The 27667-nt window shown below is 37.9% G+C and overlaps 1 protein-coding gene across 1 annotated transcript; it reads right to left on the bottom strand.

The window, feature by feature from the left end:
- Positions 1–27667, bottom strand: LOC115415724 (NLR family member X1-like). Its single transcript, XM_030129365.1, has 5 exons — positions 27541–27667; positions 10687–10740; positions 9498–9610; positions 2545–2932; positions 1–280 (listed from the first exon to the last, which is right to left on the bottom strand). Exons 2-5 carry the CDS (start codon positions 10701–10703, stop codon positions 1–3), a joined length of 798 nt encoding a protein of 265 aa, XP_029985225.1. The 5' UTR covers positions 10704–10740; positions 27541–27667.

Here is a 27667-nt window from a genome sequence, read left to right as displayed (position 1 = left end):
TCAGAGAAGCTCTGCTCCACAGTCCAGTGGCAGAGGTGTGCAGGTTACCTCAGGTAGCATGTATTTCCTCAGCAGGTTGACCACCACTACGCCTGCAGGCAGCGCCTCGTTGGGGTCACTGCACAGCTCTGTGGATCCGATCCGGAAGTCCAGCTTCATCTTCTCCATCTTATGGAACAGGAAGAGAAGGTCCTTGGCCTGGTTTCCCTCCCCGCTCAGCAGGGGGTGTTTTCTCAGATGGAAATACTTCCTGCTCACCAGGTCCCTTAAAGACACTGTCCTGGGTGGGAGGAGTTCGGCCACATTAGAACTGTGCTGTATCTGAATATAGATCTGCATCTGCAGCGGACAGAGAATATTTACAGGTTCTCCCCTTCAAACACACACCTGCTCAATATGCTGTCAAGTGCACCAAAACATTATTGAAGTTTTTTCTTTACCTGTGGCAGAGGTGGCTGAGAGGGCCAAAATGTTGTGATGATAAAAATGTCACACAGAAAATACTGGTTCCAAGACATATCGCACTATTTCATTTCAGGATACTGTATCGATATTAAAAAGGACTGTATCAAATATTTTAGGTGTTTCTTCAAATGCAGACATGGCAGAGGTCCAGTTTTGATTTTCTTTTGTGTTCATGTTTTTGGGGAATCCTACAAACTCTTAGTACTAATATTGATACTGCAGGTCATGCATGTAGTTTTTTTTGTTTTCCATTATAACACTGTTTTGTTAATAACGGTTATTTCAAGCATCCTAAAAGCACTTTTTACTGTCTGAAAGAGGCAGCTGTTAGTTCCTTTGGGCAGGATCTCAAACTGTAATGTGTGTAAAACTAATTTTATGTATTTATTTTGTGTGTGTGGTGTGTTTTGTACTGGTTAAGCCAGATGTTAAAACTTTATTTTTCCAAATGCTGCACTTTAAGTCTTTACAGAAGAACGTTTTGTGATATACCATTTAATCGTACGACGGCGTATTAGGGCTACATAGGAAAAGGAAAAACATATGCCACTACAAGAATAAAGTCATAATATTTTGAGTAAGAAGCCATAATATTATGAGAATAAATCGTAGTTTTTAAAAAAAAAAAAAAACTCATAATTTAACAAAAATAATTTTGTACTTTTATGAGATTATGTCGTAATATTTGAAAATAATTTGCAATAGTGCGATAAAAAGTCTGAATTTAGAAATTGTCAGTTCCCTTCCACAAAAGAGGCAATTTGCTCCAAATCTGTTCTGTAAATGGAAGTGTCATGACACAACCTTTGTTATGATGTGACACTGTATAAATACAATTGATTGATTGAATAACTCTAAAAAACACTAGTGAAAAATTGCAGCTGCACATTGGAAAGTACTTCTACACTTTATAAGCTGCTAAAGTGAGCCGGCTCTGTCCTAGGCTGCCCGCTGGACTCCATCCATCCATAACCCCACCCACCCTGTGCACCCCCCTGTACAGTAGAGGCCCTGGGCAGCTCCTTCTGCACCAGACGGTTACATCCCCTGAACAAGAAGGAACCATTCCTGCAACAGCCATCAGACTGTAGAACAGTTCAGTGACCCTCCACCCCCCCACGTCACATTATCTGTATGTGCAATCACTATGTAATTCTGTAATACCTTTAAATTTCACACTTAAATTTTACTGTAAGAGCGTTTATTTCTTCCTCCCTTTCCTCTGCACTGGTGTGTTACATATTAATGCTGTAAACTGTTAAATTTCCCCATGGTGGGATCAATAAAGTCTTCTTATCTTATCTTATCTTATCTTATCTACTAGTAGAAACAAGAGGCATAGTAGTAATAATAATGATAAATAAAAGTATAAAGAATAGAAGTACTAGTCGTGTACTCCCATGTTTATATCAAGGTTATTATCAATAACGAAAATTAACGAAATGACGAAAACTAGAATTGTAAAAACATTTTTGTTAACTGAAATAAATAAAAACTATAATTAAAAGAAAAAAACATAACTAACTGAAACTGTACTGTGTGTTTACAAAAAACTAAAACGGATAAAAATTATGGATAAATTCCCTTCGTTTTCGTCTTTGTCGACATCAGATTGATACGAAAGCGATTTATTTCCCTCAAGCAATTTTAGCTGCTGGCACCAAATGATATTTAACGGTCACTTCTCGTCACCTGTCGTTTAGAGTCAGCTTTTCATCCCCACTCTACCTGGAAACATGGAGACTAAAGTTGGGAGAAAACAGCAGAATTCAACGGTGAAGAAGATAAAATATAAAAAAACTAAAACTAAACTACAACTAAGCATTTAGAAAATCAAAAACTAATAAAAACTATCAAACCTCTAAAAACTAATTAAAACGAACTGAATTAGAGAAAAAAAATTCAAAGCTCACTAAAACTAAACTAGAATGAAAAATCCAGAACTATTGGAACCTTGGTTTATTTGTCTGTTTGTGACGGCTCATCCTCTGGTGACTTCTGCCTTTAACAGCAGATGAAATGAGCTGCTACGTTCATCTGATGTGACACGCTTCCTGACCAAAACGAAGCATGTCTTACTTTGTCATATGGCTGAGATCCTCACAGGAGAAGGGCAGCAGCAGCTTGAACTGGGTCAGCGCGGCCCCCCTGCACCAGTCCAGGACCAGCTTTCGGAGCACCGTGTTCTTTCCGGTTCCCACCGCTCCGTACATCAGCACGGTGACCCCCGTCTCCTGGTCCCGCACGTCCGTGGCCTCGAACAGCTGCTCCACGGTCACAGAGGAGCTGCCGGTCTGGGGCAGAACGGGGGAGCTCACCAGACCGGCTCTCTCCTCAGGCCGCCTCTCCAGGATCAGCGGGTCCACGTGCATGGTGTCGGGGCTGAAGTACCCGCCGAACTGCTTCTCCTCGTTGGGAAGGTGGCTGAACCACTGGATGAGCCTCCTCTTGTGAGTCTCTACTGGATCTGCAGGAGGAGAGGGAACAGGTCAGTGTGGGATTCACAGGACAGTCACAGGGGTTCAGGTCAGGGGCCCACAAAACCCAAAAGGATCGGATATGGACCGGACCGGTCAAAGACTGCAAAACTGGGAAAAAAGTTACATTTACACACAATTAAGGATTTATTTATCAACTGGATCTTTCCCAGGTTTCAGCAACTTGAAGACCCATTTAACGTACACGACCAGTCCACAGTGTGGACTCCCCTTCTCATATACAGGGTGGGGAAGCCAAATGTACACTGAACATGTAGTTGTTTTTCTCAGCAGACACTACGTCAGTTGTTTTGAACCCAAACATATACTGATGTCATAATCATACCTAACACTATTATCCATACCTTTTCACAAACTTTTGCCCATATGAGTAATCAGGAAAGCAAACGTCAAGAGTGTGTGATTTGCTGAATGCACTCGTCACACCAAAGGAGATTTCAGAAATAGTTGGAGTGTCCATAAAGACTGTTTATAATGGAAAGAAGAGAATGACTATGAGCAAAACTATTACCAGAAAGTCTGGAAGATACTATTAAAGAAGAATGGGAGAAGTTGTCACCCCAATATTTGAGGAACACTTGCACAAGTTTCAGGAAGCGTGTGAAGGCAGTTATTGAGAAAGAAGGAGGACACATAGAATAAAAACATTTTCTATTATGGACATTTTCTTGTGGCAAATAAATTCTCATGACTTTCAATAAACTAATTGGTCATACACTGTCTTTCAATCCCTGCCTCAAAATAGTGTACATTTGCTTCCCCACCCTGTAAATGTCATCAGATGGACCGCAGATGGCCTACAAGTGCTCAGCACCACTGGGAACTGCTTCAGGACTTTTGGAAAACATTTCAGGTGACGACCTCATGAAGCTCATCCAGAGAACGCCAAGAATGTGCAAAGCACTAAAAAAAGCAAAATGTGGCTATTTGGAAGAATCTAAAATAAAACCGTGCTTTGAGTTAGCTCACCTTTTTTTAAACTCCATAATTCCATATGTGTTCGTTCATAGTGTTGATGCTTTCAGTGAGAATCTACAATGGAAATAGTCATGAAAATAAAGAAAAACCAGGTGAGTCCAAACTTTGGACTGGTAGTGTAGATCACAAAGATTTTTCAGAACTTGCAAATTCATACTTTTACTAAGGAGACCTTTCCACCCTTCCCCAGTCAACCACCAGAATATGCTTTGGATAACATGCTTCTAGAAAAACCACAAAAGAAAGGAGCGGTTTCTAGTATTTAATAATAATAATGGATTGGATTTATATAGTGCTTTTCTAGACACCTTAAAGCACTTTACATTTTTGACCCATTATTCATTCGCTCTCACACTGTCCCTGGTGGGGGTAAACTACATCTGTATCCACAGCTGTCCTGGGGGGGGGGGGGGGGGGGCAGACTGACAGAAGCGTGGCTGACAATTTGCGCCTACGGCCCCTCCACCACCACCAGTGTGAGTGGCACTGGAGGCAGGGAGGGTGAAGTGTCCTGCCCAAGGACACAACGGACAGACTACAGAGCGGGATTCGAACCGCCAACCCTTCAGTTATTGGATGACCCGCTCTACCACCTGAGCCACAGCCTAACGACCTTTCCCAGTTGGACTGTAGAGCTGCTTTGGACCGCCTGAAAGAAGCTTGGTCTAATGACCCAGGTGTAACCATGACTGACAGGCAGTGGACTAAAGCACAGGAACCATCTGCTGTACACGTGGACCGCTGCAGTTTCAAGTCTTCCACAGGTTGCATCTGTCTACACTGCAGATGTCCAGGATGTCCTCTGGAGTGAATCCCCTTTGTGACCGTTGTGGCCGGAGCTCTGCTTCAGTGGCACACACATTTTAGACATGCCCAACTTCACTATTAGACTGAAACGTTACAGACCTGGTCTTAGATTTTGAACAGACAGATCCCTCCAGACCCAAAAACATAACGCTGGGTGTGGAACCCACAGGAGTGGACCTGAGCACTGAACAGAATGTTGTTGTGACGTTTGTGACACTACTGGGCGGAGGCCTTATTCTGTTCCACTGGAAGAACAAAAATCCTCCAACTCACCAGGCTCCGATGAAAGACATCTGCAACACTGACATTTGGAGAAAATCTAATTCTCACTAAAAGATCATCTAAAATTATTTTACAGTTTGGCAGCCTTTTATAGATTATGTTAATGTTAAGTGAGTGCAGGTGTAAAGATCTTGTTTTTGCAGTGTTCTAATTTCAATAAAAAGAGTTTAAAAAAAAAAAAAAAAAAGCAAAATTTAACTGAAAATTACATAATGAGGTTGTTTACATCTACAAAGTTTCCCTAAAAATGTGAATAACATGAACAATCTGAAATTTCTCAAGGAAAATAAGTGCAATTTTAACAATATTCTGCTTCAGTTTATCATTTATACATTAGAACGTACAGATCCCAGTGGATCTACAAACACACAAACATTTAATAACAGGGAGAATATTGATACAATTGTACAGTTTGTATTAAGAAATTTGAGATTGTTCATATTTGTTCAGGTTATTGTATTTTCATTTCAATCATGTGGGCCAGTAAAATAACAACATAATAACCTTTAATTTAAAAAAAAAAATGGACAAAAATGTGATAAACATGAACAGAAGAACAGAAATAAGCAAAACAATTATTAAAAAAAACAACAAATATGAACAAAATAAATAATAATAAAACAAAACATGCTCCAAAATTTACAAAAATGTGAGAAACAACAAAATAATGTTTAAATTGCACTTAGTTCTCATAAGACATTTCAAGTTGTTCATATTTGTTCAGGTTATACATATTTTGTTAAGGAGTTTGTAAATGTACACTTTTTCCATGTAATTTTACTTTTTTACACTGAAACAAAGACTAACATTTGGAGCTGTCATTATTTATAGATTATTCTAATAGTATTTTACTGGTCTGACCCACCTTAGATCATATTGGTCTGAATGTGGAACCTGAACTCACATTATTTCAACATCCTTGACTGTTCAAATGTTCAGTATACTTTCTGTACTTCACTACTTCGTCCCACGGGCCGGACTGGACCCTTTTGGCCCATGAGCCCTATGTTTGACACCTGTGCTTTAGCTCGTCCAAAGGCTCCTACAGACTGGCATTTCATCACAGTTGTGCATTTATTGCCAGCCTTTCTGTTCAACGTGGATGTAATACAGTTGGATACAACCTAAACACAGCCTGCAAGAACAACACGCTCACAAATTCAGGCTACAACACAAGCCAAAGTACAAAAATGTAACAGAATTTTACAAAGAAAGTCTGAGGTTAGCAGTTTCATCTCCATAATCACACCTGTTGCACTGATCAGTGTGTCATTAAAGGCTGACTTCCTGTTAGGTGTTGAGTAAATGTAGGTCACAGCAGCTTCAAACTGCACATGAAACCATATTTCAGACATTCTGACAATTTTGTCCATGTTTGGTCACAGTCATACGTCGACCTCCCTAAATGTGTGACATAGAACCACTGATTTTCAGCCACGACCTCATATCTGTTATGTCCAACAGAGTATTTTATTTTGAATACAGGTCAGAGGTCACAGGGGAAAAAGCCATGTAGGGAAATACCCATACACATATTTTTCATGTTGTGTATCAATCCTCTGAGTTATTAAAAAAAACAACAAACCAAACAGTTGACCCCAAAGGCTTCATTTCTGTGCTGTATTTAAACACTGGTTGTGAACTATTATAAATGAGGAGGGAAGGATGAGTTCATGGTGAGTTCTGCGACTCCTTCTACTGATGCTTTACTTCTCATTTGGCATAAAAGTGGATTCAGTTTTTTCTATTTCTATTTTATTTTTTGCACATCATAAACAGCAAGAGAAAATTTTAAAAGACTATTTTCATGCAAGTAACACCATTGTGCAGGAGGATAGAAGCCAAAAACAGGTTATGTAAATACCCCTCCAGGAAAAAAAAAAAAGAATTAAATATACGATATAACTGAAATAATACTCTAAAGTAAAACAATAGAAATACAAAGCAAATAGTATACAGCCTTACATTGTTTTCATAAATTAGAGTCCTTTTCAGATGCTTTTTAAATAATGATAAAGAAGTTGTTGATTGGAGTTCAGGTCGTTGATTCCAAACATGTGGTCCATGATATTTGAGAGAATACTGACTGCTCAGCAGTACGGAAGATTACATTTACTTGAGTATCATGTAGGATAATTTGAAAAACAGAAGACAACATAAAAAAAATTCAAGGTGAACAGATTAGATGTTGGAGACCAAAGGTGGAGGTCGTTGTGATTCCCAGAGCTCACTGTTGTTCTGAAAGAAGTGGATGAAACCTGTTTATTTCTCAGATCTGCATTTGGAGTGGGTGGGTTGTCTTTTTCTGTGGTACACAGACCAATGATGGAACTATTCAAAAGGACAAGAAACACTTCCAAACTGTCAATGATTTCCTTTGCATTTATGAGTAAATATGCACATACGGCATTGTTCTAATTAGTTCTGGATCCACTAGTTCACACACATACTGTGCAGTGTTCTGTTTACCAGGTAACTGTGGCATGGTCTAGAGGTTTGAGCAAAGCTGCTGTAGTTGAAGGTATGCACACAGATACCACTGTGTTTTCTGCAGAGTGAACATGAAGAAGTAAGGGAAAATTATCAAACAGAACACTGGCAGCCTGTTTAAATGCAGCTGAATCCAAGTACAGATCACTTTTTCAGGTTCACTTTTACTCTAACCTACACTAAAGCAGATGTGTGAACATTTGAGGCTGTGGTTTTGGGGGTTTCAGTAACTTCCTGAAGTTAGTAAGTGCACTGGTAGCGCTTCCACCTCCACATCTGTGTCTGTATAGAGTTTATCACTGGTACTGAGCCAAACATGTCTGCTCATCCAAAAGAGTCCTTCACAGAAAACACTGTGGACTGTGTGTAAAAAACCAGAGGTGCAAAGTTACTCCTTTTTTTTTAAACCTCAATTTAACCTAATGTTTCTGATATATTTCTTTTCATTTCCTACATTTTCACACAAATATTTGGACTGTCTAATTCTCATATTTTCAAAACAGGAATTAATTTGAATGTATTTTAGGGGAATTACTGATCATTTTTATTTTGCATCACTGTGCACCATCCCAACATCTGGACTTCATTTAAATGAAAGGACACAGTAGCACATAGAAAACACCATCCTTGGTGAATCCACTGGTGAACGTCACACAAAGCCAATATAACAAAACCAAACTGTTACAGGACCAAAGTGGCATATGAGACAGAGCAGATAAGAGAGAGAGCCTGGACCACAGAGAAAAGGCTTCGTTTTCACATTAGTACGACATAAGGTTCAGGTCACTTGGACACAAACAGCCACTGGAAATGTGCATGTGCAACCACAATGTCAGTATGGAAATAATATTTAATCTCAAGTCTAAGTCTGTATTTATATAAACACCAAAATTGTTATTTTTCTCTTTATATTTCATTTTTCACTCTTTGTGGTTTTCTTCCTGTCTTTTTCTTTGCACTTACTTGTTGTATTTTGTTGCTGTAAACTGTGAAATTTCCCCACAGTGGGATAAATAAAGTTTCATATCATGTCATAAAGGCCAACTTTGGCATTTCAGAAGTTGGTCCTTTTCACTTTTACTGCAGTGCACCAGCTGAATCCGTACTATCACAGATCTTTTTTTTTATTTAACACATATCTGGGTGTTTCTCTGAAACTGGGTTTATTTTAGTATCTGTCACTTTTCCAGCTTTTTGACCCAATATAAAAGGTAAATGTAGACATATTTCCCCCAGGATGGACCTGATGATGACCTCAGATAAATGCACAAAAATTATACTCTTGCTCTGATCCATCCCATAATTAATGACATTTATCTCAAATACTGGGTCCAAAAACAGGACCCAAATATGGACATTAAATCTGCCTAGGTGTCAGTGCATCAGATGTGTAAACATGTGTAAATGCTCTTCTACAGACTCTAAATACAGACCCTGTGTTCACTGTGTGGATCCTAGTGGTTTTTCTAATCCACACATGTGGGTTCTTCATCAGTCTCAGTCTCATTCCAGGTTTGGTGTGGAACCCATTGTGTCCACTGGTGTTACATGCAGAACCTGCCCAGTTAAAACTAATAAATCGTGAGTGATTTTCAAACAGTGGTTATTTTTGCCAAACACTCTGCCTTGTGTAATTAGTCTGATTCCCAAAATGTACCTGTGAGAGAATAAAAGATATTCAAAATAGTAGTTTTCCAGTCCTTCTTACTGTGTTACATGCACAATTTGTATAAAAAATATTTTTAAAAAACCCAGAAAAATGTGTTTTATCTGAAAATAGTTTTTCTCAGTAAGTATTTATTTTTCAAATGGACCCAAAGTGCTTCCAAACCTGCTTCATACATTAGTCTACGTCTGGGTTGAATTTTTAGCCCCCTGTTCTGTTTTTAGGACCAGTTTCACCTGCGTTTGTGCATGAACACATACATGTGTGGCCTTGTGCTGGCTCTGAATGTGGCTTTGGAGTGAACAGTTCACCTGGGTCTGGAGCGGTGGTGGAGCAGAAGGTCCTCCAGTGAAGGCCAGCGGCGGTGCACAGGGGCGGCCCGGCCCTCCTCTTCCACCTCCATACTCCAACCAGCTGAGTCAGCCTTCACAACACACACAACATACAGGTCTGTTCAGTCCCACGGCAGCGTTCGCACGCTTAGAGCAGGTTCACTCACACACAGACCAGCCAGAAAGGTGACGTTAGTCCTGAAGCTGACATAGAACTTATTGAAATCTGATCCTAGATCTGCTGCACGCTGTCTGAAGGGCAGATGCAACCTGTTTACAGGTCCCAGCAAGTAACCTGACACACCTCCAAGGCACTGGCATTCAAGGAAGTACAAGGAATTACAGGCTTTAACTCTGTCCTAAAGCTGCTCCACACTGTGGCACCTGAAAAGTCATGTGGAAGAAGGTCGACTTATTTATCGATGTATTTCTTTAATACAGGTCTATAATCCACATAACACACATAATATGATGAGAAGGCAGGACATTATCAGTAAAGTTATCAACATATGATCTTATAAAGTTAAGATTAAAACACTGTCAGCTGTTTGCATGCACCACTGCTGCCATTTGGATTTGTTTTGGATTTTTTGTGCATTAGACATTTTCTGAAAACCTGGATTACAGCTCAGTATTTTCAGATCATTTCTTCTCAGCCTCAGATAAACACCATTATCAAACAAACATGGATGTGTCAGCTTTCAAGAATCACATGTGGTCTCACTGTATGTGGGTTTGGTCATGACAGTTTCATATTTGTAACACATAGTGTATAATATTAAACTGATACCCAACGTTTAATGTGGTACAACTGATGGAAAATGTAAAACAAATGAATCAACTACAAACAAGAATGGGTCTAAGTGAAACAGACTGACATTTAAAACATGAAAAAGAAAATAAATGAATGAATGAAAAAGAAAGATCCAATGTGACAGAAACAATGGAAAAGAGGCAACAAAACAAATATAACATAAGAACTGATGGACGACATGGCTATGTGCTTTCAAAACAGAACAATAAAATTATACCACAATAATCTCAGTGGCTCTAATAATTTTAATTGGGATATTTAGTTGTTCTTTTGCCCTGCCCTACTTTCAAAGCTCATTCAAATGAGCCAAAACCAAACTAATGTTTTACACATGAGCATCAGTGTGTCACTAACCTGTGCACCAAACTCATCCTGTTCTTCAGCTGTCACTTGATGTCGAGGAGCATTCTGGGAAAAAGAAAAATGTGTTTTTTGTTAGTAACAGACATCAGAAATGTGAGCAAAACTACAGACCGCACTAAAGAAGATGTCAGACAGCTCTGGGGTCAAAGGTCGCATTTTGACCCCATGATCCACGCAATCTCTGTAGAACTTTGAGATTCTGTTGAATGAAAAGTGGTTCAGAAATGAAATTTAGAGAGTTTCTAAATTTGTTCTAAAAACTAGTTGATGACTAACTTAGTAGTCAACAGGCTGTTAGTGAAGTCAGGCACTTTTGTTTAAAGGAGTGATATTTTACTTTTTTTTTTTTTTTTAAATGTTCTTCTTCTTTTTCCCTCATTTCCCTGTGATCTCCATAAACTGTAAATGCTAATTCACTCATTCAACTCCACAGGTCCATCTACAACACTATTCTGACTAATGACACCACAAAGGGGGTTTGGAGCGCTGGCCCTTTAAATGCACAGGAGACACTGCAGGCCCCGCCCCCTCCAGGTGATTGGCTGTGCTGCTCTGTCCTGTTCAACCAATAACTGAACATTTTCAGTAATGGGCTCCAAGTTTGGACAGATTTTCAGTCTGGACTCCAACCACTGATGACGCCAAACAGTTCTGGAGAAGAACTGGAGAAGTGTTGGACTGAAGTCTGGAGCTGAAATGAACAAAGGAGGAGACAGAAGCAGGTCTGAAACAGAGTTCAAACAGTTATGGAGAAGAACTGGAGAAGTGTTGGACTGAAGTCTGGAGCTGAAATGAACAAAGGAGGAGACAGAAGCAGGTCTGAAACAGAGTTCAAACAGGCTGGAGAAGAACTGGAGAAGTGTTGGACTGAAGTCTGGAGCTGAAATGAACAAAGGAGGAGATGGAAGCAGGTCTGAAACAGAGTTCAAACAGTTCTGGAGAAGAACTGGAGAAGTGTTGGACTGAAGTCTGGAGCTGAAATGAACAAAGGAGGAGACAGAAGCAGGTCTGAAACAGAGTTCAAACAGTTATGGAGAAGAACTGGAGAAGTGTTGGACTGAAGTCTGGAGCTGAAATGAACAAAGGAGGAGACAGAAGCAGGTCTGAAACAGAGTTCAAACAGGCGGAGAAGAACTGGAGAAGTGTTGGACTGAAGTCTGGAGCTGAAATGAACAAAAGGAGATGGAAGCAGGTCTGAAACAGAGTTCAAACAGTTATGGAGAAGAACTGGAGAAGTGTTGGACTGAAGTCTGGAGCTGAAATGAACAAAGGAGGAGATGGAAGCAAGTCTGAAACAGAGTTCAAACAGGCTGGAGAAGAACTGGAGAAGTGTTGGACTGAAGTCTGGAGCTGAAATGAACAAAGGAGGAGACGGAAGCAGGTCTGAAACAGAGTTCAAACAGTTATGGAGAAGAACTGGAGAAGTGTTGGACTGAAGTCTGGAGCTGAAATGAACAAAGGAGGAGATGGAGGTCTGAAACAGAGTTCAAACAGGCTGGAGAAGAACTGGAGAAGTGTTGGACTGAAGTCTGGAGCTGAAATGAACAAAGGAGGAGACAGAAGCAGGTCTGAAACAGAGTTCAAACAGTTATGGAGAAGAACTGGAGAAGTGTTGGACTGAAGTCTGGAGCTGAAATGAACAAAGGAGGAGATGGAAGCAGGTCTGAAACAGAGTTCAAACAGTTATGGAGAAGAACTGGAGAGTGTTTGGACTGAAGTCTGGAGCTAAAATGAACAAAGGAGGAGACGGAAGCAGGTCTGAAACAGAGTTCAAACAGTTATGGAGAAGAACTGGAGAAGTGTTGGACTGAAGTCTGGAGCTGAAATGAACAAGGAGGAGATGGAAGCAGGTCTGAAACAGAGTTCAAACAGGCTGGAGAAGAACTGGAGAAGTGTTGGACTGAAGTCTGGAGCTGAAATGAACAAAGGAGGAGACGGAAGCAGGTCTGAAACAGAGTTCAAACAGTTATGGAGAAGAACTGAGAAGTGTTGGACTGAAGTCTGGAGCTGAAATGAACAAAGGAGGAGATGGAAGCAGGTCTGAAACAGAGTTTCAAACAGGCTGGAGAAGAACTGGAGAAAGTGTTGGACTGAAGTCTGGAGCTGAAATGAACAAGGAGGAGACGGAAGCAGGTCTGAAACAGAGTTCAAAAAGGCTGGAGAAGAACTGGAGAAGTGTTGGACTGAAGTCTGGAGCTGAAATGAACAAGGAGGAGATGGAAGCAGGTCTGAAACAGAGTTCAAACAGTTATGGAGAAGAACTGGAGAAGTGTTGGACTGAAGTCCTGGAGCTGAAATGACAAAGGGAGGAGATGGAAGCAGGTCTGAAACAGAGTTCAAACAGTTATGGAGAAGAACTGGAGAAGTGTTGGACTGAAGTCTGGAGCTGAAATGAACAAAGGAGGAGACGGAAGCAGGTCTGAAACAGAGTTCAAACAGTTATGGAGAAGAACTGGAGAAGTGTTGGACTGAAGTCTGGAGCTGAAATGAACAAAGGAGTAGACGGAAGTCAGGTCTGAAACAGAGTTCAAACAGTTATGGAGAAGAACTGGAGAGTGTTGGACGAAGTCTGGAGCTGAAATGAACAAAGGAGGAGATGGAAGCAGGTCTGAAACAGAGTTCAAACAGTTATGGAGAAGAACTGGAGAAGTGTTGGACTGAAGTCTGGAGCTGAAATGAACAAAGGAGGAGACGGAAGCAGGTCTGAAACAGAGTTCAAACAGTTATGGAGAAGAAACTGAGAAGTGTTGGACTGAAGTCTGGAGCTGAAATGAACAAAGGAGGAGATGGAAGCAGGGTCTGAAACAGAGTTCAAACAGTTATGGAGAAGAACTGGAGAAGTGTTGGACTGAAGTCTGGAGCTGAAATGAACAAAGGAGGAGATGGAAGCAGGTCTGAAACAGAGTTCAAACAGTTATGGAGAAGAACTGGAGAAGTGTTGGACTGAAGTCTGGAGCTGAAATGAACAAAGGAGGAGACGGAAGCAGGTCCTGAAACAGAGTTCAAACAGTTATGGAGAAGAACTGGAGAAGTGTTGGACTGAAGTCTGGAGCTGAAATGAACAAAGGAGGAGATGGAAGCAGGTCTGAAACAGAGTTCAAACAGTTATGGAGAAGAACTGGAGAAGTGTTGGACTGAAGTCTGGAGCTGAAATGAACAAAAGGAGGAGACGGAAGCAGGTCTGAAACAGAGTTCAAACAGTTATGGAGAAGAACTGGAGAAGTGTTGGACTGAAGTCTGGAGCTGAAATGAACAAAGGAGGAGATGGAAGCAGGTTCTGAAACAGAGTTCAAACAGTTATGGGATAGAACTGGAGAAGTGTTGGACTGAAGTCTGGAGCTGAAATGAACAAGGAGGAGATGGAAGCAGGTCTGAAACAGAGTTCAAACAGGCTGGAGAAGAACTGGAGAAGTGTTGGACTGAAGTCTGGAGCTGAAATGAACAAAGGAGGAGACGGAAGCAGGTCTGAAACAGAGTTCAAACAGTTATGGAGAAGAACTGGAGAAGTGTTGGACTGAAGTCTGGAGCTGAAATGAACAAAGGAGGAGATGGAAGCAGGTCTGAAACAGAGTTCAAACAGTTATGGAGAAGAACTGGAGAAGTGTTGGACTGAAGTATGGAGCTGAAATGAACAAAGGAGGAGATGGAAGCAGGTCTGAAACAGAGTTCAAAAAGTATGGAGAAGAACTGGAGAAGTGTTGGACTGAAGTCTGGAGCTGAAATGAACAAAGGAGGAGACGGAAGCAGGTCTGAAACAGAGTTCAAACAGGCTGGAGAAGAACTGGAGAAGTGTTGGACTGAAGTCTGGAGCTGAAATGAACAAAGGAGGAGACGGAAAGCAGGTCTGAAACAGAGTTCAAACAGTTATGGAGAAGAACTGGAGAAGTGTTGGACTGAAGTCTGGGAGCTGAAATGAACAAAGGAGGAGATGAAGCAGGTCTGAAACAGAGTTCAAAACAGTTATGGAGAAGAACTGGAGAAGTGTTTGGACTGAAGTCCTGGAGCTGAAATGAACAAAGGAGGAGACGGAAGAAGGGTCTGAAACAGAGTTCAAACAGTTATGGAGAAGAACTGGAGAAGTGTTGGACTGAAGTCTGGAGCTGAAATGAACAAAGGAGGAGATGGAAGCAGGTCTGAAACAGAGTTCAAACAGGCTGGAGAAGAACTGGAGAAGTGTTGGACTGAAGTCTGGAGCTGAAATGAACAAAGGAGGAGACGGAAGCAGGGTCTGAAACAGAGTTGCAAACAGGCTGGAGAAGAACTGGAGAAGTGTTGGACTGAAGTCTGGAAGCTGAAATGAACAAAGGAGGAGACGGAAGCAGGTCTGAAACAGAGTTCAAACAGTTATGGAGAAGAACTGGAGAAAGTGTTGGACTGAAGTCTGGAGCTGAAATGAACAAAGGAGGAGACGGAAGCAGGTCTGAAACAGAGTTCAAACAGGCTGGAGAAGAAATGGAGAAGTGTTGGACTGAAGTCTGGAGCTGAAATGAACAAAGGAGGAGACGGAAGCATGTCTGAAACAGAGTTCAAACAGTTATGGAGAAGAACTGGAGAAGTGTTGGACTGAAGTCTGGAGCTGAAATGAACAAAGGAGGAGACGGAAGAAGGTCTGAAACAGAGTTCAAACAGTTATGGAGAAGAACTGGAGAAGTGTTGGACTGAAGTCTGGAGCTGAAATGAACAAAGGAGGAGACGGAAGCAGGTCTGAAACAGAGTTCAAACAGTTATGGAGAAGAACTGGAGAAGTGTTGGACTGAAGTCTGGAGCTGAAATGAACAAAGGAGGAGATGGAAGCAGGTCTGAAACAGAGTTCAAACAGGCTGGAGAAGAACTGGAGAAGTGTTGGACTGAAGTCTGGAGCTGAAATGAACAAAGGAGGAGACGGAAGCAGGTCTGAAACAGAGTTCAAACAGTTATGGAGAAGAACTGGAGAAGTGTTGGACTGAAGTCTGGAGCTGAAATGAACAAAGGAGGAGATGGAAGCAGGTCTGAAACAGAGTTCAAACAGTTATGGAGAAGAACTGGAGAAGTGTTGGACTGAAGTCTGGAGCTGAAATGAACAAAGGAGGAGACGGAAGCAGGTCTGAAACAGAGTTCAAACAGTTATGGAGAAGAACTGGAGAAGTGTTGGACTGAAGTCTGGAGCTGAAATGAACAAAGGAGGAGACGGAAGCAGGTCTGAAACAGAGTTCAAACAGTTATGGAGAAGAACTGGAGAAGTGTTGGACTGAGTCTGGAGCTGAAATGAACAAGGAGGAGATGGAAGCAGGTCTGAAACAGAGTTCAAACAGTTATGGAGAAGAACTGGAGAAGTGTTGGACTGAAGTCTGGAGCTGAAATGAACAAAGGAGGAGACGGAAGCAGGTCTGAAACAGAGTTCAAACAGTTATGGAGAAGAACTGGAGAAGTGTTGGACTGAAGTCTGGAGCTGAAATGAACAAAGGAGGAGATGGAAGCAGGTCTGAAACAGAGTTCAAACAGTTATGGAGAAGAACTGGAGAAGTGTTGGACTGAAGTCTGGAGCTGAATGAACAAAGGAGGAGATGAAGCAGGTCTGAAACAGAGTTCAACAGTTATGGAGAAGAACTGGAGAAGTGTTGGACTGAAGTCTGGAGCTGAAATGAACAAAGGAGGAGACGGAAGCAGGTCTGAAACAGAGTTCAAACAGTTATGGAGAAGAACTGGAGAAGTGTTGGACTGAAGTCTGGAGCTGAAATGAACAAAGGAGGAGATGGAAGCAGGTCTGAAACAGAGTTCAAACAGTTATGGAGAAGAACTGGAGAAGTGTTGGACTGAAGTCTGGAGCTGAAATGAACAAAGGAGGGGACGGAAGCAGGTCTGAAACAGAGTTCAAACAGGTATGGAGAAGAACTGGAGAAGTGTTGGACTGAAGTCTGGAGCTGAAATGAACAAAGGAGGAGACAGAAGCAGGTCTGAAACAGAGTTCAAACAGTCTGGAGAAGAACTGGAGAAGTGTTGGACTGAAGTCTGGAGCTGAAATGAACAAAGGAGGAGACGGAAGCAGGTCTGAAACAGAGTTCAAACAGTTATGGAGAAGAACTGGAGAAGTGTTGGACTGAAGTCTGGAGCTGAAATGAACAAAGGAGGAGATGGAAGCAGGTCTGAAACAGAGTTCAAACAGTTATGGAGAAGAACTGGAGAAGTGTTGGACTGAAGTCTGGAGCTGAAATGAACAAAGGAGGAGATGGAAGCAGGTCTGAAACGAGTTCAAACAGGCTGGAGAAGAACTGGAGAAGTGTTGGACTGAAGTCTGGAGCTGAAATGAACAAAGGAGGAGATGGAAGCAGGTCTGAAACAGAGTTCAAACAGTTATGGAGAAGAACTGGAGAAGTGTTGGACTGAAGTCTGGAGCTGAAATGAACAAAGGAGGAGACGGAAGCAGGTCTGAAACAGAGTTCAAACAGTTATGGAGAAGAACGGAGAAGTGTTGGACTGAAGTCTGGAGCTGAAATGAACAAAGGAGGAGACGGAAGCAGGTCTGAAACAGAGTTCAAACAGGCTGGAGAAATCCACTGGAGTTTGGTCCAAATGAACGTGAAACATAGTTTGTGATCAGCTGGAGGGTTCACATTCAAACTGAACTGTCCAAACACACACACACACACACACACACACACACACCCAAACACACACACACACACACACCACACACACACACACACACATATATGAAGCCCAGACTCAGAACAGTGGGTTCAGACAAATGGGAACGTTTAAAGGAAAAGCTGTGAACTAATGAACTTCTGCTGAACTGAGACGAAAAGATCCACCAGAGATCACAACCATCTACTGAAATACAGCACTATAGAATAGAACAGAATAGAACAGAACAGAACAGAACAGAATAGAATAGAATAGAATAGAACAGAATAGAACAGAACAGAATAGAATAGAATAGAATAGAATAGAATAGAATAGAATAGAACAGAATAGAATAGAATAGAACAGAACAGAACAGAATAGATAGAATAGAATAGAACAGAATAGAACAGAACAGAATAGAATAGAATAGAAATAGAACAGAATAGAATAGAACAGAATAGAATAGAACAGAATAGAATAGAATAGAATAGAATAGAACAGAATTGACAGAATAGAATAGAATAGAACAGAATAGAATAGAATAGAATAGAACAGAATAGAATTGAACAGAATAGAATAGAATAGAACAGAATAGAATAGAATAGAATAGAATAGAATAGAATAGAACAGAATAGAATAGAACAGAATAGAATAGAACAGAATAGAATAGAATAGAATTGAACAGAATAGAATAGAATAGAATAGAACAGAATAGAATAGAATAGAATAGAACAGAATAGAATAGAACAGAATAGAATAGAACAGAATAGAATAGAATAGAATTGAACAGAATAGAATAGAATAGAATAGAATAGAATAGAACAGAACAGAACAGAACAGAATAGAATAGAATAGAATAGAATAGAATAGAATAGAACAGAACAGAATAGAATAGAATAGAATAGAATAGAATAGAATAGAATAGAACAGAATAGAATAGAACAGAATAGAATAGAACAGAATAGAATAGAATAGAATTGAACAGAATAGAATAGAACAGAATAGAATAGAATAGAACAGAATAGAACAGAATAGTATAGTATAGAATAGAACAGAATAGAACAGAACAGAACAGAACAGAATAGAATAGAATAGAACAGAACAGAATAGAACAGAATAGAATAGAATAGAATAGAACAGAACAGAATAGAACAGAACATAATAGAACAGAACAGAATAGTATAGAATAGAACAGAATAGAACAGAATAGAACAGAAAAGAATAGAACAGAATAGTATAGAATAGAACAGAATAGAATAGAACAGAATAGAATAGAACAGAATAGAAACAGAACAGAACAGAATAGAACAGAATAGAATAGTATAGAATAGTATAGAATAGAATAGAATAGAATAGAAATAGAACAAGAACAGAATAGAATAGAATAGAACAGAACAGAACAGAATAGAATAGAATAGAACAGAATAGAACAGAACAGAATAGAATGAATAGAACAGAATAGATAGAATAGAAGAATAGAATAGAATAGAACAGAATTGAACAGAATAGAATAGAATAGAAAGAAGTAGAATAGAATAGAATAGACAGAATAGAATTGAACAGAATAGAATAGAATAGAACAGAATAGAATAGAATAGAATAGAATAGAACAGAATAGAATAGAACAGAATAGAATAGAACAGATAGAATAGAATAGAATGAACAGAATAGAATAGAACAGAATAGTATAGAATAAAACAGAATAGAACAGATAGAACAGAAAAGAATAGAACAGAATAGAACAGAATAGTATAGAATAGAACAGAATAGAATAGAACAGAACAGAATAGAACAGAATAGATAGAACAGAATAGAACAGAACAGAACATAGAAATAGAACAGAATAGAACAGAATAGAATAGAACAGAATAGAACAGAACAGAATAATAGAACAAATAGAATAGATAGAACAGAATAGAATAGAATAGAAAGAATAGAACAGAATAGAATACAGAATAGAACATAATAGAATGAACAGAATATAACACAATAGAATAGAACAGAATAGAACAAATAAACAGAATAAATAGACAGAATAGAATAGAACAGAATAGAACAGAATAGACAGAATAGAATAGAACAGAACAAATAGACAGAATAGAACAGAATAGAACAGAACAGAACAGAACAGAATAGAATAGAACAGAACAGAATAGAACAAATATAACAGAATAGAACAGAATACCAGAATAGAACGAACAGAATAGAACAGAATGAACAGAATAGAATAGAACAGAATAGAACAGAACAGAACAGAACAGAACAGAATAGAATATAACAGAATAGAATAGATAGAATGAATAAATAGAACATACAAATATAATAAATAGAATAGAATAGAACAGAATAGAACAGAACAGAATATAGAATAGAATAGAATAGAATAGAATAGAAAGAATAAAGATAGAATAGAATAGAACAGAATAGAATAGAACAGAATAGAATAGAATCAGAATAATAGAACAGAATAGAACAGAACAGAACAGAATAGAATAGAATAGAACAGAATAGAATAGAACAGAATAGAATAGAATAGAATAGAATAGAACAGAATAGAACAGAATAGAACAGAATAGAATAGAACAGAATAGAATAGAATAGAACAGAATAGAACAGAACAGAACAGAATAGAACAGAATAGAATAGAACAGAATAGAATAGAACAGAATAGAACAGAATAGAATAGAACATAAAAGAACAGAATAGACAGAATAGAATAGAACAGAATAGAACAGAACAGATAGAATAGAATAGAACATAGAACAGAATAGAATAGAACAGAATAGAACAGAATATAATAGAACAGAATAGAAACAGAATAGAACAGAACAGATGAACAGAATAGAATAGAACAGAATAGAACAGAACAGAATAGAATAGAACAGAATAGAACAGAATAGAATAGAACAGAATAGAACAGAACAGAATAGAATAGAACAGAATAGAATAGAACAGAATAGAATAGAACAGAATAGAACAGAATAGAATAGAACAGAATAGAACAGAATAGAATAGAACAGAATAGAACAGAATAGAATAGAATAGAACAGAATAGAATAGAATAGAACAGAACAGAATAGAATAGAATAGAATAGAATAGAATAGAATAGAATAGAATAGAACAGAACAGACTAGAATAGAATAGAACGAATAGATAGAATAGAACAGAATAGAATAGAACAGAATAGAATAGAAATAGAACAGAATAGAATAGAATAGAATAGAACAGAATAGAATAGATAGAATAGAATAGAATAGAACAGAATAGAATAGAACAGAATAGCATAGAACAGAACAGAATAGAATAGAATAGAACAGAATAGAATAGAATAGAATAGAATAGAATAGAATAGAACAGAATAGAACAGAATAGAATAGAACAGAATAGAACAGAACAGAACAGAATAGAACAGAATAGAATAGAATAGAACAGAATAGAACAGAATAGAATAGAACAGAATAGAACAGAATAGAATAGAACAGAATAGAACAGAATAGAATAGAACAGAACAGAATATAATATATAGACAGAATAGAATAGAATAGAATAGAATAGAATAGAATAGAATAGAACAGAATAGAACAGAATAGAATAGAACAGAATAGAACATAACAAATAGAATAGAACAGAATAGAATAGAATAGAAGAATAGATAGAACAGAATAAACAGAACAAACAGACAGAATAGAACAGAATAGAACAGAATAGAATTGAACAGAATAGAATAGAACGAATAGAACAGAATAGAATAGAACAGAATAGATAGAACGAATAGAACAGATAGAATAGAACAGAATATAAACAGAACAGAATAGATAGAACAGAATAGAACAGAATAGAATAGAACAGAATAGAACAGAACAGAATAGAACAGAACAATAGAACAGAATAGAATAGAACAGAATAGAACAGAAACAGAATATAATAGAACAGAATAGAACAGAATATATATAACAGAATAGAACAGAACGAATAGAATAGAACAAATAAACAGAATAGATAAACAGATAGAACAGAATAGAATAGAACAGAATAGAACAGAATAGAATAGAACAAATAGAATAGAACAGAATAGAACAGAATAGAACATAACAGAATAGAACAGAATAGAATAGAATAGAACAGAATAGAACAGAACAGAATAGAACAGAATAGACAGAACAGAATAGAACAGAATAGAACAGATAGAATAGAACAGAATAGAATAAGAACAGAATAGAACAGAATAGAATAGAACAGAATAGTATAGTATAGATATATAACAGAATAGAACAGACAAACATAAACAGAACAGAATAGAACAGAATAGAATAGAATAGAACATAACAGAATAGAACAGAATAGAATAGAACAGAATAGAATATAAAAAACATATAAAACAGAATAGAACAGAAAAGAATAGAACAGAATAGAACAGAATAGAATAGAATAGAACAGAATAGAATAGAACAGAATAGAATAGAACAGAACAGAACAGAATAGAACAGAATAGAATAGTATAGAATAGTATAGAATAGAATAGTATAGAATAGTATAGAATAGAATAGAATAGAATAGAATAGAATAGAATAGAATAGAATAGAATAGAATAGAACAGAATAGAATAGAACAGAATAGAACAGAATAGTATAGTATAGAATAGAACAGAATAGAACAGAACAGAACAGAATAGAACAGAACAGAATAGAACAGAATAGAATAGAATAGAACAGAACAGAATAGAACAGAATAGAATAGAACAGAATAGTATAGAATAAAACAGAATAGAACAGAATAGAACAGAAAAGAATAGAACAGAATAGAACAGAATAGTATAGAATAGAACAGAATAGAATAGAACAGAATAGAATAGAACAGAATAGAACAGAACAGAACAGAACAGAATAGAACAGAATAGAATAGTATAGAATAGTATAGAATAGACTAGTATAGATAGAATAGAATAGAATAGAATAGAATAGAATAGAATAGAATAGATAGAACAGAACAGAACAGAATAGAATAGAATAGAATAGAATGAATAGAACAGAATAGAATAGAATAGAACAGAATAGAATAGAATAGAACAGAAATAGAATAGAATAGAACAGAACAGAATAGAACAGAATAGAATAGAACAGAATAGTATAGAATAAAACAGAATAGAACAGAATAGAACAGAAAAGAATAGAACAGAATAGAACGAATAGTATAGAATAGAACAGAATAGAATAGAAACAGAACAGAATAGAACAGAATAGAATAGAACAGAATAGAACAGAACAGAACAGAACAGAATAGAATAGAACAGAATAGAACAGAATAGAATAGAACAGAATAGAACAGAACAGAATAGAATAGAACAGAATAGAATAGAACAGAATAGAATAGAATAGAACAGAATAGAACAGAATAGAATAGAACAGAATAGAACAGAACAGAACAGAATAGAACAGAATAGAACAGAATAGAACAGAACAAGAACAGAATAGAATAGAACAGAATAGAATAGAACAGAATAGAACAGAATAGAACAGAACAGAATAGAACAGAACAGAATAGAACAGAATAGAACAGAACAGAACAGAATAGAATAGAACAGAACAGAATAGAACAGAATAGAACAGAATAGAACAGAATAGAATAGAATAGAACAGAACAGAATAGAACAGAATAGAACAGAATAGAATAGAACAGAATAGAACAGAACAGAACAGAACGAATAGAATAGAACAGAATAGAACAGAATAGAATAGAACAGAATAGAATAGAACAGAATAGAATAGAACATAATAGAATAGTTATAGAATAGAACAAGAATAGAACAGAACAGAATAGAACAGAATAGAACAGAACAGAACAGAATAGTATAGAATAGAACAGAATAGAACAGAATAGAACAGAACAGAATAGAACAGAATAGAACAGAACAGAATAGAATAGAATAGAACAGAATAGAATAGAACAGAATAGAATAGAATAGAACAGAATAGAACAGAACAGAATAGTATAGTATAGAATAGAACAGAATAGAACAGAACAGAACAGAACAGAATAGAACAGAATAGAATAGAACAGAATAGTATAGAATAAAACAGAATAGAACAGAATAGAACAGAAAAGAATAGAACAGAATAGAACAGAATAGTATAGAATAGAACAGAATAGAATAGAACAGAATAGAATAGAACAGAACAGAATAGAACAGAATAGAACAGAACAGAACAGAACAGAACAGAATAGAACAGAATAGAATAGTATAGAATAGAATAGAATAGAATAGAATAGAATAGAACAGAATAGAATAGAATAGAATAGAATAGAATAGAATAGAACAGAATAGAATAGAATAGAATAGAATAGAATAGAATAGAACAGAACAGAATAGAATAGAACAGAATAGAATAGAATAGAACAGAATAGAATAGAACAGAATAGAATAGAACAGAATAGAATAGAATAGAACAGAATAGAATAGAATAGAATAGAACAGAACAGAATAGAATAGAATAGAATAGAATAGAACAGAACAGAATAGAATAGAATAGAATAGAACAGAATAGAATAGAATAGAACAGAACAGAATAGAATAGAACAGAATAGAACAGAATAGAACAGAACAGAATAGAACAGAACAGAATAGAATAGAACAGAACAGAATAGAATAGAATAGAATAGAATAGAATAGAATAGAATAGAATAGAATAGAATAGAATAGAATAGAATAGAACAGAACAAAATAGAACGGAACAGAACAGAACAGAACAGAACAGAACAGAATAGAATAGAATAGAACAGAACAGAACAGAATAGAACAGAATAGAATAGAACAGAACAAAATAGAACGGAACGGAACAGAACAGAATAGAATACAATAGAATACAATAGAATAGAATAGAACAGAGTATTTTTACCATCCAACCTGTAGATCATAAATAAAATCTACTATAACATACAAACAAAAGTGGGGGTGGGGTGGTGGTGGTGGTGGTGGTGGTGGTGGGGGGGGTCTGTGATAAGGTGAGGGGAGTGCACTTTGACTTCCTCAGTTTTATTGACCCCTCCTTCTGCATTACTTGTAGAATTGTGTTTTGAGGACAGACTGAGGTGTGTGAGTGGGAGGGGCCTCTGTCACATGGTCTGTCCGTTTGTTCGTCTGTCATTGCACAGAGGCCAGGGTTTTCAGTGCACACGTTATAATGGAGCCTCCCCTGAACCGCTGCAAACATGACAGGAACGGTCAAGTCTAGGCAGCACTAGTACATCTGATCACGTCCTGTAACCAATCCTGCTTCACAGAGGAGGTAGGACCGCCCACTTCATTTACATACACTTTTCCACTGACAAAATGGACCCAGAAATATGTAAAGAAATAAATGTGGAAATACAGAAATACTTCAATAAATTAGGAAATGCAATCATATATATATATATATATATATATATATATATATATATATATATATATATATAAAGAAAATCAGAAATATATAAATAAACATGTACATTTAAAAATGCATGTATAATTGAGGAAATAAATACATACCTAAATATTAAAATATGGTAATAAAAACATAAAACATAAGCATTTATTTATTAATTTGTTTATTTGGGCATTCATTTATTTATTCAAGTATTTATTTAGTTATTTGTGCATTTATTTATTTATTTATTTAGCTATTTATTTATGCATTTATTTATTTATTCATTTATGCATTTATCTGTTTATTCAAGTATCTATCTATCTATCTATTAGAGCCCGACTGATTAATCAGCTGGCAAATTAATTGGGCCGATTATAGCTTATCACTGATCAATCAACATCTCCCAATATGTAACTGATTTATGAACTTTTTTGCTGCAGAGATTCTGTCACTCACTGCTCCTGTGTGTGTGTGTGTGTGTGTGTGTGTGTGTGTGTGTGTGTGTGTGTGTGAGTGTGTGTGTGTGTGTGTGTGTGTGTGTGTGTGTGTGTCGCCTGGACAGTTAGAGGAACAGTAAAGCCTGTCAGTTTCACTTTCACTTCTGCTCAGACAATCACTGCATCACCCCCCCCCCCCCACACACACACACACACACACACACTCAGTCACAGATGGACTGCTAATCTCCCCCGCTCCAACCCCCACCCCCACCCCCCCCACCCCATGTCCGTGCACTTCCTGTCTCCCTCACAGTTTCATTCTGCAGACAGGCCTAGGTGTTAATAGTGTAGGGGAGACTGGGGACAGTTGGAACACAGCTCAGTTGTAACTCTTACAGTTGCTCCAATCAGGAAGAACTTAGGACTGCCTTAATTCCCTCTACACATGCTCAGTTTGGTCCTTAGTCCACATGTGCAGTTGTAGTGCTGTGAGGCAGACACATCCACATGTGAGTGAAAACAGAACTTTGTGCTCAGTCAGATTTTTACTCTAATTACCTCCGCCAAGGAGGTTATGTTTTTGCCAGGGTTTGTTTGTTTGTCTGTTTGTTTGTTTGTTTGTCTGTCCGTTAGTGTGCAACATAACTCAAAAAGTATGGACAGATTTGGATGAAATTTTCAGGGTTTGTTGGAAATGGGATGAGGAAGAAATGATTAAATTTTGGTGGTGATCGGGGGGGTCACTGATCAGCCTTGGCGGAGGTCTGCGCTCTCCGAGTGCTTCTAGTTATTTTTGTGACTGCATAGTTTGTTTTGTAGTTGGACTCATTACAGGTAGATGTCGCTTACATTTTAAAAATGATTTACCAAACTATTTTTGTGTCACTACTTCTAAAATACAGACTGAAAGTCTGCTGTGCCCAGCACAAAAACTCCCACATGTAGAACCTGTGGTTCCACAGCTCACACTAGTCTGACATCAGACTGTTACACACAGGTTTAACCCTTTCATGCACAGTGGTCACTCCAGTGGTCACTCCAGTGGTCACTCCAGTGGGCAGCTGTGCTCCAGCTGTTCTCTTGTCTATTTATGGGTTTTGTTGTTTTACTTGTCAGCCAACACAGTGGAGGCTTATGCACCATCTCATACCCTGCACTTCAGAGCATTACTGTAGCTGTCCTGTTCTTGATAAACCTGATCTGCACTCACATATTTGAGTATAAATGAACTGCTAATTATTATTAGACTGTAATTAACATTTTTTAAAAAGACAAAGATGTTGTTTTATTGCACATTATCTGTGTGTGTAATATCTAGTATTACAGTATGTTAAAATGTGAGAAAACACCAAATTAGCGGCATTAAAAATGTTTTTATTTCATAGTTTTCACACAGCATGTTGCTTCAAAAATGAAGCGCATGGTGTCCAGCTGAGTGGACATTTTTGTAACTTCTTGAAAAACAGGTGCATAAGAAAAAAAAATAAAAAATTCAATCACTTTTTTTTTTTTTTTTTTTTGCTTTTTTTTTGCCTAAAGAGGAATAAAAACACTTAGAAAAAAATCTTGATTAAAGTTCTCATAATCCATGCATGAAAGGGTTAAAGTTGGGTCAATTATCTGTGTGAGATAAACACAGATTTATGCAACTGTTACTCCACCTGTCCACAATTATCTAATATAACATTATTAGAGCCTGTGGAGGTCAATGTTTGTATTTCATATATCAGCCAATATTGGATATCGGCTTTTTTTTTTTTTTTTTAGCCTCCAATATTATTATCGGTCCCAAAAATCTCATATTGGTTGGGCTCTACTATCTATCTATCTATCTATCTATCTATCTATCTATCTATCTATCTATCTATGCATTTATTTATTTGTTTCTTTGTTTCTTTCTTTCTAATTCTGTCCCCTTTTGTCCCTCATACACACCCTCCCTCTGCTCAGGTACACTTTCTTTGGCTGAAGCAGGAACTCCTCTAAAACAGTCCGGGTTTGGTGCCTTAAAGGCGGCTTCCACAGCCAGCTCTGACCCGGAGGTGGTGTGTTCACGGACCCTGGAGGTGGTGTGTTCACGGACCCTGGAGGTGGTGTGTTCACGGACCCTGGAGGTGGTGTGTTCACGGACCCTGGGTGAGCCGGTACCGTCCTGACACTCAGTAACAGCCCGTTTCCAGCCGCTCAGTGTCTGCTGTCAGTGACACACAGTCCTGTCTGTGCACAGGCGCACTGCACCACCGGCATATGGCACCTTTAACCCACACCTGTCCAGTACTTTTAACCCACACCTGTCCAGTACTTTTAACCCACACCTGTCCAGTACTTTTACCCCACACCTGTCCAGTACCTTTACCCCACACCTGTCCAGTACTTTTAACCCACACCTGTCCAGTACCTCAGACTTGTCCTGGTCTTCAGTTTGTTCTTGTGTCCTTCAGCTGCAGTGCTCTCCAGTCCTTCCCAGTTCCAGGACTTCTCCTTCTGCTCCCTCCATCTGTTGACTCCAACCACTGGTGTCACAC

This window comes from Sphaeramia orbicularis, unplaced genomic scaffold (assembly GCF_902148855.1).
Source record: "Sphaeramia orbicularis unplaced genomic scaffold, fSphaOr1.1, whole genome shotgun sequence".
Classification (NCBI taxonomy): domain Eukaryota; kingdom Metazoa; phylum Chordata; class Actinopteri; order Kurtiformes; family Apogonidae; genus Sphaeramia; species Sphaeramia orbicularis.
Note: the sequence above shows the minus strand (reverse complement) of the source record. Positions and strands in the feature narration are given on the sequence as shown.